Below are 18,127 nucleotides of genomic sequence, written 5' to 3'. Positions count from 1 at the left end.
ATTGATGAAAAATAGATTTTTCTCAGAGTTAACTGTAACCCTAACATTGGTCCGCAATACCAATGACTTGGCTTTTCCTAGCCCCAACCCTACCTTGAAATCTAAACCCTAATATAGGGCTGGAATACCTCTTTTCCCAAGGTATTTGGAAAATGTCAGGTTAATAGAGGTTTTTCTGCTGCACTCAATATTTTCTCTCATGGTTAAAAAACAATCCACCCTTCAAAACTATCCCAGGGGTTCTCATTTTTGTAACCATAGCCCAAACCTGGGCATTAACCCTAATATTAAATATGCCTGAAATACCAATACCCAAGAAGGATTTTAAAAATGTCAACTTTCAGGAATTATTTCCTTGGAACTCATCCTTTCTGCACAATCTAAACAAGTTCAAAGCACAAAAAGCTTTGAAGGGGCAATGCGTTTCCAAAGCCAAACCAAAACATGGCTCAAAAGGACTAAAAAAGAAAAAGACCTCAGAGTAATCGTGGAGAACAGGCTAAATATGAGCCAACAATGCAATGCAGCTACAAAAAGGGCAAATGCTATTTTGGGATGTATTAATAGAAGTATTACTTCCAAATCATGAGAAATAGTAGTTCCCCTATACTTCCCATTAGTCAGACCTCCTCTGGAATACTGTGTCCAGTTCTGGGCACCAAGGTTTAAGAAGGATGCAGAAAAATTAGAAAGGGTCCAGAGGAGGGCAACAAAAATGATCTAGGGTTTGGAAACACTGCCCTATGAAAAGAGACAGAGATAACTGGGCATGATCGGCCTTGAGAAGAGAAGATTGAGGGGGAAACATGATATCCTTTTATAGGTACTTCAAAGGCTGTCAAAAAGAGGAAGGTCAAGATCTTTTCTTGCTGACACCAGAGTGTAGGAGAAAGAATAATCAAATCAAGTTGCAACAATCTAGATTCAAGCTAGATACCAGGAAAAGTTTCCTCACTGTCAGAACAATACAACAGTGGAACCAGCTGCCTAGAGAGGTAGTGGGCTCTCCCACACTTCTTGTTGTTATTTGCAAAGTCATGTCCGACCCATCGTGACCCCATGGACAACTTCTTCTTCCTTCTCTTTTCTCCTCCTATATTCTTTATTTACTTATTTTATACTGTTAATTTTAATTTTATATTATTATGTTTGTATCTCAGTGTATTTTTAATATTTTTGTATTTAGTGGTAATTTATTATGTTCTATTGTATTTCAATGTATTTTATTGTGTTGTAAGCCGCCCCGAGGCTTCGGCAAGGAAATGTTATAATAATAATAATACCAACAACAACAACAACAACAACAACAACAACAACATTCCTCCAGGCCTTCTTGTCCTCCACCATCCCCCGGAGTCCACTTAAGCTCACATTGAGTGCTTCAGTGACTCCATCTAGCCACCTCATCCTCTGCTGTTCCCGTCTTCTTTTGCCTTCAATTGTTCCCAGCATTAGGCTCTTCTCCAGGGAGTCCTTCCTTCTCATTAGGTGGCCAAAGTATTTGAGTTTCATCTTCAGGATCTGGCCTTCTAAAGAGCAGTGAGGGTTGATCTCCTCTAGGACTGACTGGTTTGATCGCCTTGCAGTCCAGGGGACTCGCAAGAGTCTCCTCCAGCACCACAATTCAAAGGCCTCAGTCCTTTTGCGCTCAGCCTTCCTTATGGTCCAGCTTTCACAGCCATACATTGCCACTGGGAAAACCATAGCCTTGACTATACGCACTTTTGTTGGCAGGGTGATGTCTCTGCTTTTTAGTATGCTGTCTAGATTTGCCATAGCTTCCCTCCCCAGGAGCAAGTGTCTTTTAACTTCTTGGCTGCAGTCCCCGTCTGCAGTGATCTTGGAGCACAGGAAAATAAAATCTGTCACTACTTCCATTTCTTCCCCATCTATTTGCCGGAAGTGAGAGGACCGGATGCCATGACCTTAGTTTTCTTAATGTTGAGTTTCAAGCCAACTTTTGTGCTCTCCTCCTTCACCTGCATCAAGAGACTCTTTATTTCCTCTTCACTTTCTGCCATTAGAGTGGTATCATCTGCATATCTGAGGTTGTTGATATTTCTCTCAGCAATCTTAATTCCAACTGGTGATTCATCTAGCCCCACCTTTCTCATGATGTGCTCTGCATATAAGTTGAATAGGTTCAATTTTGAACCAATCAGTGGTTCCGTGTCCAGTTCTCACTGTTGCTTCTTGACCCACATATAGGTTTCTCAAGAGACAAATAAGATGGTCTGGTACTCCCATCTCTTTAAGAACTTGCCACAATTTGTTGTGATCCACACAATCAAAGGCTTTAGCATAGTCAATGAAGCAGAAATAGATGTTTTTCTGGAACTCCCTAGCTCTCTCCATGATCAAGTGTATGTTGGCAATTTGATCTCTAGTTCCTCTCCATCTTCGAAATCCTGCCTGTACTTCTGGTAGTTCTCAGTGCACATACTGCTGGAACCCAGTTTGTAGAAGTTTGAGCATCACTTTGCTAGCATGTGAAATGAGTGCAATGGTGCGGTAGTTTGAACATTCTTTGGCATTGCCCTTGTTTGGGATCGGAATGTAAACTGACTTTTTCCAATCCTGCGGCCACTCTTGAGTTTTCCAAATTTGCTGGCATATTGAGTGTAGTGTCGTCTTTTAGGATTTTGAATAGCTCAGCTGGAATACTGTCACCTCCACTAGCTTTGTTGTTGCTCAGACTTCCTAAGGCCCATTTGACTTCACATTCCAGGATGCCTGGCTCAAGGTCAGTGACCACCCCATCATGGTTATCAGGGATGTTAGTGTCTTTCTTGTATAGTCCTTCTTTGTAATCTTGCCACCTCTTCTTAATCTCTTCTGCCGGTTAGGTCCCTGCCATTTTGGTCCTTTATCATGCCCATCTTTGCATGAAACGTTCCCTTCATATCTCCAATTTTCTTGAAGAGATCTCTGGTCCTCCCTATTCTATTGTTTTCTTCTATTTCTTTGCACTGTTCATTTAAGAAGGCATTCTTATCTCTTCTAGCTATTCTCTGGAATTCTGCATTCAATTGGGTGCATCTTTCTTTCTCCCTTGGCTTTCACTTCCCTTCTTTCCTCAGTTATTTGTAAAGTTTCCTCAGACAGCCATTTTGCTTTCTTGCATTTCTTTTTCTTTGGGATTAGTTGCTACCTCTTGTACAATGTTGTGAACCTCCATCCATAGTTCTTCAGGCACTGTCTATCAGATCTAATTCCTTAAATCTATTTGTCACCTCTACCGTATATTCATCAGGGATATGATTTAGGTCATACCTGAGTGGCCAAGTGCTTTTCCCTACTTCCTTCAATTTATGCCTAAATTTTGCAACGAGAAGCTCATGATCTGAGTAACAGTCGGCTCCTGGTCTAGTTTTTACTGACTGTATAGAGCTTCTCCATCTTTGGCTGCAGAGCACATAGTCAATCTGATTTTTGTGTTGACCATCTGGTGATGTCCATGTGTAGAGTTGTCTCTTGGGTTGTTGGAAAAGAGTGCTATGACCATCATATTCTCTTGACAAAATTCTACCATCCTGTGCCTTGCTTTATTTTGTACTCCAAGGCCAAACTTGCCTGTTATTCCGGTTATCTTTTGGCTTCCTACTTTAGCACTCCAATCCCCCATGATGAGAAGGACATCATTTTTTGGTGTTAATTCTAGAAGGTGTTGCAGGCCTTCATAGAACCGGTCAACTTCAGCCTCTTCAGCACCAGTGGTTGGGGCATAGACTTGGACTATTGTGATGTTGAATGGTTTGCCTTGGATTCGAACTGAGATCATTCTGTCATTTTGGAGATTGTATCCCAGTACTGCTTTTCCTACTCTTTTATTGACTATGAAGGCTACTCCATTTCTTCTGAGGGATTCTTGTCCGCAGTAGTATACCTGATGGTCATCTGAATTAAATTCACCCATTTCTGTCCATTTTAGTTCACTGATTCCTAAGATGTCGATGTTCAGTCTTGTCATCTCTTGTTTGACCACATCCAGCTTGCCTTGATTCATGAATCTTACATTCCAGGTTCCTATGGAGGATAGATCTTTGCAGCATCGGACTTTCCTTTCACCACCAGATACATCTGCAACTGAATGTCCTTTCAGCTTTGACCCAGTCGCTTCATTCTTTCTGGCACTACTAGTACTAGCCCTCCGCTCTTCCCCAGTAGCATATTGGACACCTTCCGACTTGAGGGGCTCATCTTCCGGTGTCATATCTTTTTGTCTTTTGGTATTGTCCATGAGGTTTTTATGGCAAAGATACTGGAGTGGGTTTCCATTTCCTTCTCCAGTGGATCATGTTTTGTCAGAGCTCTCTGCTATGACCTGTCCATCTTGGGTGGCCATGCACGGCATAGCTCATAGCTTTATTGAGCTACGCAAGCCCCTTTGCCATGACAAGGCAGTGATCCATGAAGGAGTCCCTCACACTAGAGACATTCAAAAATAGACTGGACAGTCATCTAGGTGGGACGGTGTAACTTGGTGTCCTGCAACAGCAGGGGGTTTGGCCTGATGGCATTAATAGCAACTTCCAACTCTACCATTCTATGATTCTATGACTGAAATTAGGTGAATTACCCATGCCTCAAGATGGTATTCAAAAATATAAAGTTGCTGGATGCTTTTCTTTATAGCTCTTCCTCTCTGCCCATTCTAAAAACATTCCAAGCAGAGAAAGAATCACAGGCACCATGGTTTTCAAAATCCTAACCCTACCTTTGCATTAACCCAGATATTAAAATTACCTGAAATACCTGTCTCTGGGGGGGATTTAAAAATCCCAACTTTCTGGGGGGTTTTCTTCCCACTAAATCCTTTCAGCACAGTCTAAATATGTTTGATGCATAAGAAGCTTCATAAGATGGACCTTGTTAAGTAAGGTTCCTTTGCCTGGAGTGTGTTCATACTGGACAGAAAGGATGATGTGGGCCTAAAAACAATCAGACAGTGCGTTTTTGAAATCCTTCTTAGGGCATGGCTATTTCAGCAGGTATCAATGTTAGGGTTAAAGACCAAGCTAGGGGTACGGTTTAGAAAAGCATGACCCTTCCTGAAGCTTTCTATGCTTGGAATATTCTTAGAATGGAGAGAATGCATGAGCTCTTCAGAAAGCATCCAGAAATCATGTACTTTGGAAATCCACCTTGAGTTATGGGTATAACAGCTGCATATTAGGGTTGGGGTTAAATTCCAGCATTGGGTTAAGGTTAGCCAAGACATGGCTCCTGTGAAGCTTTCCAGGCTTGGGACATGTTTAGACTTGGTAATGCAGTCAATGTGTGACACTGAATCTAGTGTGGGTGCAAGCTGAAGATACTGGAGCAGCATTCCGGCCAAACCCCCTTCTTCCTCTTTCCCTCCTTTCCCTTCTCTCTTTGTACCATCCTCTTTTTCTCATACACAGTCTTTGCACTTCTTCCTTCCCAGTAGGCTATTGAGGAAGGACCAGAGTCATTTTGACAAAGGTCTAAACTGATCCTTAAATAAGACTCTGAAATTTGTCCCTGGACTACATGCATTTTTCCACCCCTGCCTTATAGCAATCTAAAAACAAATGACTAGGACAATACTCCTACCTATTGGGTGCTCTACACATCCTACCTGGGAAAATAAGCATCTCATCTAATTGTAAAAATATCGATTAGACCCAGAAAATCTCAGCCAAAGCATCCCTTCAATGGGGAAAGATGATGGAAAAACCTGTCACATATCACAAAAGCCAATGTGTGATTTGATCTTTTCATCCACTCCCAGTTACTCACCATAACTCTGCTTTGTGACATCATTGTTAGGCAGCAAGAACTGCCATGGAAAGAGCTAGGATACCAAGGAGAAATAAGCACAAGACAGAGCCTGTGGACTGCTGGAAATCAATAATCTTGTTTATATGTTAATGATTCATGCCATAATTAAAATTAATGTGGAGAGGAAGAGAAACCCAAATAAAATAACTGACTCCAAGCAGAATTGTTTGCTCTTGTTTCCAGCTGCTTTTCAAAGATGGATGGCAAAACAGATTTGGTCTGTGTAATAAAAACTCTATTTAAACAACTGAAAAAGTATAATTTTGCCCGAAGGTTGTTTTCTCCTACCTTCTCCCCAGAGCAGAGCTATGAACCTGCCGTGGGAGGCAGTGATGTAATTGCAGGCAGTGCATCATTTCCCAGCTGCTGAGAAGGCCATTTGAGGCATAAATTAATGATAAAAATACAGAAGAGAAAATCTGCTCTTTCTCCAGAGGTGCGAGAGGCCACTTCATGCTCAAACCGAGCAGCCAGCACTGGACAGTCTAAATTCACACTGATTTATTTAAATGGGCTGCAATATGCAGCTGGGAGAAAGAAGATTGCTCCCAGTTAAGCCATGGACAGTTGATTCAAGGGTCGCTGCTCAGATTCATACTAGGTGTAAAAGTGGCATCACTCCAACAACTCCAAGGGCACCTACTCTGCTGATCTGCATCCAGAGAAAACTGGCTCTTTGGGCCCAGTGAAATTTATACAAACTTACACCAGCTGGCTTCTTCTTGTTTTCTGGCTTTCTGATTCAGTTGCTGGCATTTACTCTGCAAGTGCACACTGATATCAGTCATTGACTTCAATGTCAATCAAGCCAATGCCAAGAATAAATACCACAGTCAAGTTTGTCAACTTCTCAAAGCAAGAATCTTTGTCATCTGCTGACTGAACTCGACGAGCAAGAATATCTTGCAGTTCTACTGGATGGACAATGCACAAAGGATCTGATGCACTATGCCAGTCTTTCCCAACCTGGTACTTTCAAGGTGTGTTAGGCTGCAATTTCCATAGTTTCCAACTGGGACGGGGAAGCTTGTGTTCAGAATCCTGGGTTTTGGCCCTTTCAGCTGCACCCTCTCCATGATAAATTAGGGGATTTCTACACCACCTGTTAAAGTGTTCTAGCTACACTGTATCTTTATGGGATATGCCCACAAGTCAGTAGAGTAGTTAGAATGCCAAAGGAGGAACAAGGGGAGCTGGGTTCAAATCCCCCGTCAGCTACAAAGCTCATTGGGGAAGACTGAGCAAGTCACCATTTTGCAACCTGACCTACTTTTCAGGGTTCTTTTGGGTAGAAGAAATGCCATTTTAAGTTTTAAGTGCAGAAGAAAGGATGTCAGAGAATCATAGTGCAGGAGAGGATCTCATAGATTTCTTTGGTGTCCAGCCCTCCAATGGGTGCAAGATATCAGTGCGGGATAGAAACAAAAGCCTTGATCCAGGGACAGGAAATAACAGTGTGCTCTCCCATTTTGCTGCAACAGATGGGAGAGGAAATGTCTATAGTGAAAGAAGAAGGCCTCGATACAGTGGGCATGCTGGCTGTTTGCCCTCTTTTAAGAAGGGAAGACGTGTGTGACAGAACAGTTGGGAGAGAAAGGGCCAGTTGGTTAGTGGTACAGTAACTTTAGTATTGGAAAGAGACTGCCAAGCCTCCATAGAGTCTGGGCAGACAAAGCACCAACTAGAGGTAAACAGACATATGAAAGATTCACAGTTAATGGAAGAGGTGTCAATGTGCTGCACCAGTGGAACTGACAAGAGACTTCCCTGTGCATTTGTGAATCAGACTGTATTCCTCTTATCATCTTTCTACACTAAGAGCCCCTAGGTCAGTGTGCCTTCCCTGATCTGTAGAGATTTTGATGGATGTGCACCCTGGTTCAGTGAAAAACCACTGCACATCTGGAAAAACCCCTGGGCTTGCCTGCCTACTGGCCCTTTTCCCACACTAACTATGCTTTTTGTGATACCACATGTATTGTGTCCAGTTTTGTTTTAGAAGCTGGACAATTTTTTAAATGATCTACTAGCCAAGAAGGAACAGAAAGAAACAACTTTATGTTATAAGGAGAGAGGCAAATGTTAAGTTAAACCTCTTGGGAAGCCTAAGACAATTCAGTGCTGGAATATGTTTCTGGGAAAGAAATAGAACTTTGAGAGCTTCAAATCAACAACATTAACAGTCTGATGGGCATCAATCAGGGATGCTTTAGATATCAGAAATTCTGATACTAAGCCAAAAGGTTAAACTTCACCAAACTGGACAATGAGATTCTCTTCCTCTAGGCAAAGGCTACAAGGGAGGGGACCCTTTTCAGTGGTGGCAACCATTGTGGAATGCCCCTCCAGAGGGACTCACCTGGCATCTGTGTTTCTTTTCGGGACCAGGTGGACCTTTTTATTCTATCAAGCAGTATAAGAACTATTTCAGTGCTTTTAGTGCTTCATTCAGCTGCTGTTTCTCATTTGGTTCCATATGCTGGAATGATTTTATTCTTTGTTGCTGGTTTTATTTTGCTTTTATTTGGATTCTTTTCAGTTCTATTTTCTAGAATTCTACCAAGGTAAATAGCCCACACTGAGGGCTTCTGCCAGGGAATAACCTCCTAATGCCCAGCAGCTGCTGGTTATCAGTATTAGTAATGTTTACAGAAACTAGATACTGATGTCCGAGTCAGCAAGGCACCCATATAAGCCATCTGAGGCAAATGTGTCAGCTAAGATTTCAAATGATGCTGAGGCCAACAAATGACCTGAAGAGGACTCTTCCCAGAGAAACCCACCTAGCTTTAGACAAGTGAACTGTTGAAAGACATTTTCAGTGGGGAACTGTGGACTCCTGCTATGCTCTGGTCAGACATTCAGAACACTGTTTGATCACCTTTCCAATCAAAGGAGCATTTCTTCTTTCATCAAAGAGCAAAAGTCCACTGTCTGAACCACACAGCAAAACTCCTCCATGTACTCACTGCTAGCAATTCGGGCTGCAGTGTGGCAATGTACTGTGCTAAGACACAACATACACTACAATATGGGAAGCTGGACTTAACAAGCTGTTGTCAATCTGAGGTGCAATGGAAGAAGCAGTGTGCTCTCTCAGCAACAATGTAAGCTAAAGAAGAAGCAGATTTCCACTGTTCACATTAGCTGAATGCTGTGAGATGGCTGCTGTGCTGAGCCTGTCACAGGTCCTAATGAGAGGTACTATTTTGCTGTTCTCTTGGATTTGCCGTCTGCTCTGATCACCTGTTTGCTCTTGGCAATAGCTTTATTCCTATGCCCTTTGAGCAGATACTTGATTTCTCCTTCTTTCCCTCTTTTATTTTTTCCTCCCACCCCCAGCTTAGGTATTTGGGACTGGGACAGGCTCTTGTAATATGTCTACAGCTGGACCTCGCCCATCATTATTTCCATCCAACTATGAGCATCACACAGATTAGAAAATATGTTCAGGTCCGACTATTTGCTATGACAGTCTTGAGAACCAGAGGGCCAGTGTATTACTGCAATTATTATAACTGCCTGAAATGCAATTCTATCTCCACAGGAGTTCTCATGTGCTTACTGCTGGAAACAGGTACTTACCAAAGAACTGGTATAAGTTGGATCTGATGTGTCATCTTGCAAGTAGCGTGAGAGGCCAAAGTCAGACACTTTGCAGACCAGGTTGCTGTTTACAAGGATATTTCTGGCTGCAAGATCCCGATGAACATAATTCATTTCTGCAAGGTATTTCATGCCAGCTGCAATCCCTCGTAGCATCCCCACCAACTGGATGACTGTGAACTGCCCATCATTTTGCTGTATTAGTAAAAGTTAAGTGGCACAGTTAGCATTCCCCATTCATTCAGAGCTAAACTAAAACCCGAGCTGGGAATTGTGATCAACAATAAAGGCCTAAGGAGGAAAAAGACCTATTTGGGCAAATAGCAAGGGTGAATTTTAGAAAAATGAGCTGGAAACAATTGCAGAAAATAGTAGGAATAGGGAAGAAATAGTAGAGATACCATGTTAATGTGCAACAACCAAATTTGCATTTCCCAAATTAATACACAAACCAGAACACAAGTATCTTTTGATTCTAGGTGCAATTTTTGTTTAAAAAAAGTGAGATAACAATCAAATCAGCCAAACAATAACTGCCATATCTCTGCATTTTACAATCCTGTTATCAAACATGTATAAAAATCTATGCATACAAAATATATGCAACTATATACAACTGTGTACAAAATAGATATACGGGGGAAGATGTTTGCAAAAATGCTTATACTAGACAAAACTAAAAATATGAACTTTTTTAAAACACAAATGATGAACTGTTGTAGAAATGAGACAACAAAATTGTTTTTGATAAAAATGCATATGTTATAGAACATGAAACTGGCAGATTCACCCAACTTAAGAGGCAGGGGAGCTCAGAAGCAATAGTTGAAGGAACAATCCGGAGGCTAAGAAACAAAAACCTGGAGAATGAACAGCTGGAAGAGAAAAAAATGCAAAGAAAAAGAAGAGCTGAGAAAGCAAGGTGTTGCAAGAGACAAGAAGCAGTAAAGAGGATCAGCAGGAAAGGCTCTCACTGTGAAAGCTTTAGACTCCAACGGGAGGAGAGTAGGAGCAGCGTTCTGTGTATGGGTAGCAGCACAAAACTAAGAGCTGAGACAGAATATTTCCAGATGGCAGGCTCCTAGCACAACAAATCTAAAGGTTCTACACAGCAATTTCCTCTTCTTCCCGTAACAGTGTGTGTGTGGCTGAGCGGGGGGGCAGGGGGGGCGGGTAAGGAAGAAGGGAGTCACTGAAGGGAAAACATGAAGAATTACGCAAAATGATGATAATGCCTGGACACCCCCCCCCATCCAAAAAATGCCGGAGCAAGGATGATTGCACAACAAAACCCATGTCTAGAGGCAGCTATTATTACTGGAATGATGGGGTTTTATCATCACAGTTGAGATTGCTAAAATATAATAAACATTTGGAGAGATTTCTGAAGAGGGCAAGCAATTATGAGAATGGGGTGCCTGAAGTCTCACAAGTATTTTGGATTAATTAATTTGGAGAAAGGGTATATGGATTTGCTTGTGTAAAGTCTGATGTGCAGAAACAGCAGCACTACAGGAGCTGATCTCATTAAATTACTCCATCTCATCACCATCTTTTAAAAGACAGTTGCACTTACTCGCAGAAAGGAATCCAGTGCTCCATTTTCCATAAATTCTGTGATAATCATCACTGGCCTGCTTTTGGTGACCACTCCCTCCAGCCGAATGATGTTGGGGTGATCAAACTGACCCATGATGCTGGCCTCACTCAGGAAATCTCGCCGCTGCTTCTCAGAGTAGCCAGCCTTTAACGTCTTAATGGCCACATAGATTTCTCTCTTGCCAGGCAGTTTCAGCCGTCCTTTATAGACTTCACCAAACTCCCCTGTAATGGAACAGATATGACTTACAACCAACTCTGCTCCGTCTGGCATTTCAAAGGCAAAACAACAAAAAAGAAATACTCAAGAGCTTCTCCCAGGTGACTGCAAACAAGGTGCAATTGTGAAGTATTTTTCCTAAGATATGGCAAATATTTATTTAAAAATCAGTAAGAGGAAAATACACACTGGTTCTAAAAACAGCCCTACATTGAGAAGGAATACTAGAGCTCTTGCACCTTTAATTATCATGAAAACGGGAGATACCGTCAAGAACAGCTCTTCTCACAGCAATAAAACGTGACAAGTTGCCCTCTTTTGAACAACTATGGACAATCAAGAAGTTTCTGTTCAGTTAGGTCATCTGTATCCCTCTTGCTTCAAATATTGCACACTTTTATTGTCAGACTGCTGAAATGATAGCCACCTATATCAATAACAAACTCTGTATGTTCATTTTTTTTAAAAAAAGTGAGTAGTCCATTCATATCTGCTCAGTCACATCCTGTATTGTACACAGTTCAGCAGTTAATTTAATAGCAATAGCTTTTATAGTGTAACCCGTTTCATTTAAGAGAAACTTCCAAGCCTACAGAACTGTTTGACAGTAGAACAGGCTGCCTTGAAATTGGAGCCTTTCTTTGCTGGAGGCATTTAAAAAGAGATCAGATGGCATTTGCCATCTGCACTGCTGAGCTTATATCTAAAGGAGTTGGACTAGATGACCTCCAAGTTCCCTCCCAAAGCTAAAATTCAATGATTAAAAAACAGCAGCAACAACAAAATCAAATGTGCAAACCAGTCAATTCTATAAATTTCTCATCAGAAGTAAGTGCTATTGAGTACAACTGGGTAAATTCCCAGGCAAGTGGATATAAGGATTGCAACCTAAAACAGGATTCCAAGTACAATGCCTTGCAGAAGTATTCACGTATGCCTCCCTTTGGTTTATCCATGTTTTGTTGTGTTACAACCTGAAACTGAAATGGAATTAATTAACGTTACCACCACATGACGCACACAAGATACTTAATACTGTGAAGGTACAAAATATTTTTATTGTGGGACATAATTTAAGTAAAAACAACAAATAAATGGCTTTTTTGTCTTAAGTATATAATCCCCAGGCGTTAACACTTGGTAGAAGCAGCTTAGATAGTGATTACAGCTGCAAGTCTTCTTGGGTAAAGCTCTATTCACTTTGCGCATCTGCAAAGTTTAAACATTCTCCTGTTCTGCCAGGCTGAATGGATACCACTGATTAACAGCATATCTTGCCAGAAGGTCTGGGCTTTGACTGGTCCATTCTAAAACATTTCGGTTCTTGATTTTGAAACCATTTCAGTGGCTGTGCTTTTAGGATTATTTCCTTGCTAGAAGATGAACCTCTGCCCTAGTCCCAGGTCCTTTGCAGACTGGAGCAGGTTTTCCTCTAGTATTGGGCTCCACACATCTTGCCTTCCATCCTGACCAGTTTGCCAGTCCCTGCCTAGCAGAAGCATCCCCACAACATGATGCTGCCATTACCATACTTCATAATGAGGATGCTGTTCTCAGGGCAATGTGCACTGTTGACTTTCCAACACAGCTAGAATCTTGCAGTAAGTACAAAAAGTTCAATTTTGGTCTCATCAGATGAAAGAACCTTTTTCTACATGTTTGTTGTGTCTCCCACATGCTTTTAATAAGCTCTAAATGGGCTATGATATTGGTTTGTTTCAGCAATGGCTTTCTTCTTGCCTTTCTGCTATTTAGCCAAGCTTTGTGGAATGTCCAAGGTAACACTGATCCCACGGATGCTTTCTCCCATCTCACCTGAGGACATCTCCAGCTCCTTCAGGATTACCATTGGCCTCTTGGTTGCTTATCTGACTAATGCCCTCCTTACTCAGCCACCAAGCTTTTGGGCTCACTTACAACTGGGCTATAACTTTCCATTTTGTAAGAATGGATTTAATGGCACTCTGATGGATATCCATATTTTGGGACTTCTAAAATAATCCAACTATGATTGGTGCTTCTGTGCATCTTTATCCCAGAGCTGCTTTGATAGTTCCTTGGCCTTCGTGTTTTGTTTATTTATATATGATCTGTAACAAACTGTAGAGATTCCAGAATTTAATCCGAGATCAAATTTAATCTGCGCTACATGCAAATGGACTCCATCAACTGTTTATAGTATGTGACTTCTGGAGGCAGTGTGTTGCACCAGAGCTTATTTAGGCATGTCATAACAAAGTAGATGAAATATTATGCAACCAGAGAATGCCAGTTTTCCTTATTTAACCTTGGTGCCACAATAAAAATATTTTGCTCTTCACAGTGTTGAGTAACTTGTGTACCTCAACTGATAGCAATGCCAGTGGAATCAATTTCACTTCCCAGTAGTAACACAGTGAAATACGGAAAGATGAAGGGATGTGGGGCCATGAATAGTTCAGCAAGGCACTCTCTTTGTGCCAGCAAGTTAGTCAAGCCAATGAAAACAACCTATTTAGGGCTAGGTTGCATGGCAGGCAAGATAAACTACTGCAATTAGTGAAAAACTAAAACCTTCTAAGAGAATATCAGTGTTAACAAAATTAAGAGGAGAGAAAATACTGCAGCCTGTGTAGCGTCATAAAAGGCACCTCAAACCTCTTTCAGCCTGAGGGCTAAAATCAATTTCAGAGGTGCTTTCACAGGACCACATTCTATTGTAAGCAGGGCAAAGGCAAAAGCGGGTACAGCCAAAATACCCAAAATGCTATCTGATCTCTCACACAAACTGCTCATATACTACTACCTTCTTCCATCTTAGAAAATGGGATGGGAAAGGCTGTTGTGGGGTTCATGAGAAAGCTTGGTGCAGGGAGAGAATAGTAGAAAGGGAGAGATGGATTCAAGTCAACAACTCCTTGAATGAGCACAGTGCCAGCTCCAAAAGCTCCATAAAAAAGAGGTACCTTTTTGTAGAGCAGTTTGGCACAGTGATGCTGCTCCTATTGCTGTGACAACCCAGAATGGTGCTGTTTGTCTATTCAGATGGTAGCGATTGGAAAAGTCTTCGCAAGTGTTAAAGCATACTAATTCAGCACATACCATGTTTACAAACATCCCCATCTTTAGCGGGAAAAGGAGCAAATCAAAAGGCCAAAAAAGCAAGCAATGAATCCAAGCAATGGGTTGCCACAGATTATATGCAATGGCATAGAAGAAGGTTGAAGAAAGCCAAAGAAAGATAAAAGAACAGAGTTGATGACTAATAAGTAGGTCAGACACAGTGGGATATGGAAAAATTACAAGTCCATAGATGAATGTTTTTCTAAACCTTTTTGAGACTGATGGCCAGGTATTATAACAATGGGTTTCACAAAGAAATAGACAAAAAGTAAACAGATCCCTTGGTGCACCAGAGCCCAATTCCTGGTGGATCATCTAATACAGGGATTCATATAAGCAATGATGAAGTAGGTGAGCGCTAGCCTGACTCTCCAAGGCATATCCTATGTTTTAAGCCAGATGGCCTACTCAAGATTAGTAATACTTTGACTGTGAAGAGAGCCTAAGTATGCACTGTTACTTTGCAAACTGGAAAAAAATAATGGGGACTCTATGGGAATAACAGTGGGGAGACTCATTTACTGGTGTATCAGACCCCCCTCAAAAAATCAGCTGACTGTTTTTGTTTTTCCTTTAGAAGAGGGACTCTGGGATTCCTGCCTACAGTCCTAACCCTTCCCCACTTCTCTCACCAGCTACAGTGTCAAAAGCCCCAACTGCATTGCTCAGTCTGCAAATGGGGTTTTAAGATTGCCTCCTATATCTTCTCCCAGTGAACAGTAAATCCTGGGTAAGTTGATGCTGTATACTAAGTAACACTCACAGGGTTAGCACTCATTGGGGTGATAGGAGAATAGGTGATATAAAAACTGTGCAGGGATTACTGTCTGTGAGGACTGGTTCTCAGTAAGTTTATCATGCAAAAGTTTCTAAGGAAACAAAACCAATAATGTGCATAAAACAAGATTATCAAGCTAATAAATGCTGGGATTTCACACAGTCATTTTATGCAAACTACTTGCTTGAATAACTAGAGGTGAGATTTTTTTCTTTGTTTAAGTTTTCCCCACTGAAATTAACTAACAGCACATAAAGGTGAGATTCCTGCTATAGCAGATAGAGATGCACAAACTCGGGAAGGATTGCCCTACCTATTTATTGTTAATTAAACCAGGGAGTACAACAATGTATTAAAGTGAGTCAATTAATTAAGCACAGTCTTTTAAATCACAGAAGAAGATTTGGTTAGGCTTCCAGGGGAAGAGTGCCAGTCCACTGTTAATTAAGCCAACTGAGCCTGAGCATCCACAGTGGAGGAGGAAAGGAAGGAAGGAGACTGAAGGAAAGGAAGAAGGGGGAGGAGTGGCACTGAACACCTGCCCAACAGGAAACAAGTCACACCTGCTCCAATGACTTCTTCAATCTTCACGAAAGACACATCAATTTCCTTGGCAAACTCACGGACAGCTTCATTGGGGTCCTCATACGTAAAGGGGTCAATGTAGATCTTCATTCCTGGGGAGCCTTCTCAGTTTAGAGAAGAGCAGGACAAAAGAGGGAGAGAGAAACAATCATATTCATCTCTGGGAAGTGGGATTAACAGCACATCTCTCTAAGCTTTTCTTCTTTCCCTATTTTGACCATTATCTTTCTCTTAGCACCCCTATTCACTGTCCCTTCTATTTCTCCACTATTTTTCCCTACTTCCCCCATGTTCTCTTTTTTCTTGCTGTTCCTCTTGAAATTTAGAACATATTAGTTATAACTGGCAGATTGGGAGCAGGCCAAAGGTTGCACCCAGAAAGTGGGTGCACAGTGTTATTTATTGAAGCAGTACCAAATCCATTAGCAGGAAAGTCAAGGAAAGAATTGCAGGTAGAGATCAATATTTATCAATCTGACACCTTTTCTGCGTTGGTCTGATTGCAAGGGTTATGCCAGATGGCTGTGGTATAGCAGCAACGGCTAAGCAAAAAAATCAAAGACGATATAGCAGCAAGCTGGAAGGAGAAATGAATGAGGAGGAGGAAAAGGGAGACAGCGGGGAAAAGAAGGAAATCACTTTGGAAATCATCACCTCAGAAATGAAAAACAAAATAAAAAAGACAAAAGATCCAACAAATCATGAGGATTCAATCAGAGTAACAAAAGGCCATCACTTGTACTCTTCTAGAGGAGGAGGTATATACAGACACGAAGGTCTTTAGAGGAGACATTTTTCAGAGATTATGTCATTCTAAGAGCTTTCCAGGTGATTCTAGCTGACCATCTCTGCCTGTTTACAAGTCTTCTGTATTTTAATCTCTGTGCACTTTCAGCCCACAAGAGTGAAGTTACAAACCAAAACTAGTTTACTGGTTTTATGACAAAGATGGCATCAGGTTTATGATGCTACTGTTCATGTATAATTTATGCCATTTTATTTACTTCACGTATCTTTGACTGTTTTGTGGCTGCTACTAAAATGAAAGAATGCAGCAATTACATACAAGTGAACATCCTAATGATAAAATGCCGCCTCCATAATAAATATTTTCAGGTTTTCCGTTAGCCTCACAAAGTCCCTTATAGCAGACTGCCAAAGCTCCAGGAGGCACGACTGGGGATTTGTAGGGTGTTTGGGGGATGAGGGAGGTTGCCTGCAGGAGTACACCTTGGTAGAAACCTCATTATTTCACTCATTAAATTTTAAGAGAGATCTCACACTCAGGAACACAAATCGTAGTGGTGGAGGCACTTCCTCCCATCTGGTGCGTATTAAAGAGTGGAACACGTGAGTCTAACCAAAGGCTAGTCAAGAATTGTTCAATGAAGCTTTTTAAACTCTATAAACCTACACATACTTTAGAAATGAGTGGCACCATCTGTTATGAAGGTGACAGGCATGTCAATTGTTTGTGGCCAGGTGCTAGTGAAGGGAAATGAGAGCACCACCTCCCTCCTAAGCGTAATGTAGCCCTTGAGGGCCTTTTATGCTATTCTCAGCAGATCTTGCCATCTTGCTCTGCTTGTAATGCCCAGAAGGGTGCTGATGCAGTTACAACTTTGAGCCCTAACAGGCTGTCCCTACAACCTCTTTTCTTCTGAAAGTAAATGCGGAATTTCCAAATAGATAAAACATCCTGAAGTTCGGACATCAGATGAAATGGCTTGCATTTTTCACTCATCCCTTGATAGCTGGGGAATTATCAAAGTGATCCCTCCCTTAATCGAGCCCACTGTTCCTTTCATAACTCTCTTTTTGTTTTACAAACTATTTTGGAGGAGTACCCAACCAAAATCTTTCTTATGAGGCTCAATATATTTCATGATTGAAAAGTCTGAGATATTCTGGATAATCTTAGCCTGTAATCATTGGAATATACTGCATACTGGAGAGGGGACAGGGAGAAATAGAAGTTAAATCTCCAGATGGTTTGGACTTTAATTCCCAGAAGATAAGAAATGTTGAGGATTCATATCCAAACCACCTGGGTTCTTTTGTTTCTGCCTGCTTTTATGGTATGCCATCTATCAGCCTTCACCAAACTGGTCTCCACCAGATGTGTTGGACTGTAAATCCCATAATTCCTAGCCAACAGGCCAGTGCACACATCTGGATGGCACCACACTGGGAAAGGCTGCCATGTATACTGATAATGGTCTAGCTCTCTGAGTGTTAATTCTAGAGATGGTTGTGGATTGTTTCTGTTATCCCAGTTAACCAAGAATCACTATATTTGGGACAAAAATAATTCGAGATTTAAAAAAAAAAATTGAGCAAGGGAGAAACTGAAAGTGATGAACTTCTGCATCCTGGCACAGAGCTTTAAGTATTTAAATCTTAAAGATCTGGATTTGAATCTGTGTTTATGA

General features: G+C 41.4%; 1 protein-coding gene across 1 annotated transcript in view; it reads right to left on the bottom strand.

Annotated features, from left to right (window-relative positions):
- Nucleotides 1-18,127, bottom strand: part of EPHB1 (EPH receptor B1) — a 470,470-nt gene that overhangs the window by 11,245 nt on the left and 441,098 nt on the right. The window contains exons 10-12 of the mRNA XM_044434348.1: nt 15,674-15,796; nt 10,988-11,235; nt 9,391-9,606 (exon numbers count right to left, since the gene is read on the bottom strand). Of these exons, the coding sequence (XP_044290283.1) occupies nt 9,391-9,606; nt 10,988-11,235; nt 15,674-15,796 (587 nt within the window). The remainder of the gene's footprint in view (nt 1-9,390; nt 9,607-10,987; nt 11,236-15,673; nt 15,797-18,127) is intronic.

The sequence above is a fragment of the Varanus komodoensis genome, unplaced genomic scaffold (genome assembly GCF_004798865.1).
Source record: "Varanus komodoensis strain SLA01 unplaced genomic scaffold, ASM479886v1 scaffold1, whole genome shotgun sequence".
In the NCBI taxonomy this organism is placed as follows: domain Eukaryota; kingdom Metazoa; phylum Chordata; class Lepidosauria; order Squamata; family Varanidae; genus Varanus; species Varanus komodoensis.
The sequence above is the reverse complement of the archived record's forward strand: the minus strand, read 5'-3'. Positions and strand labels throughout refer to the sequence as shown.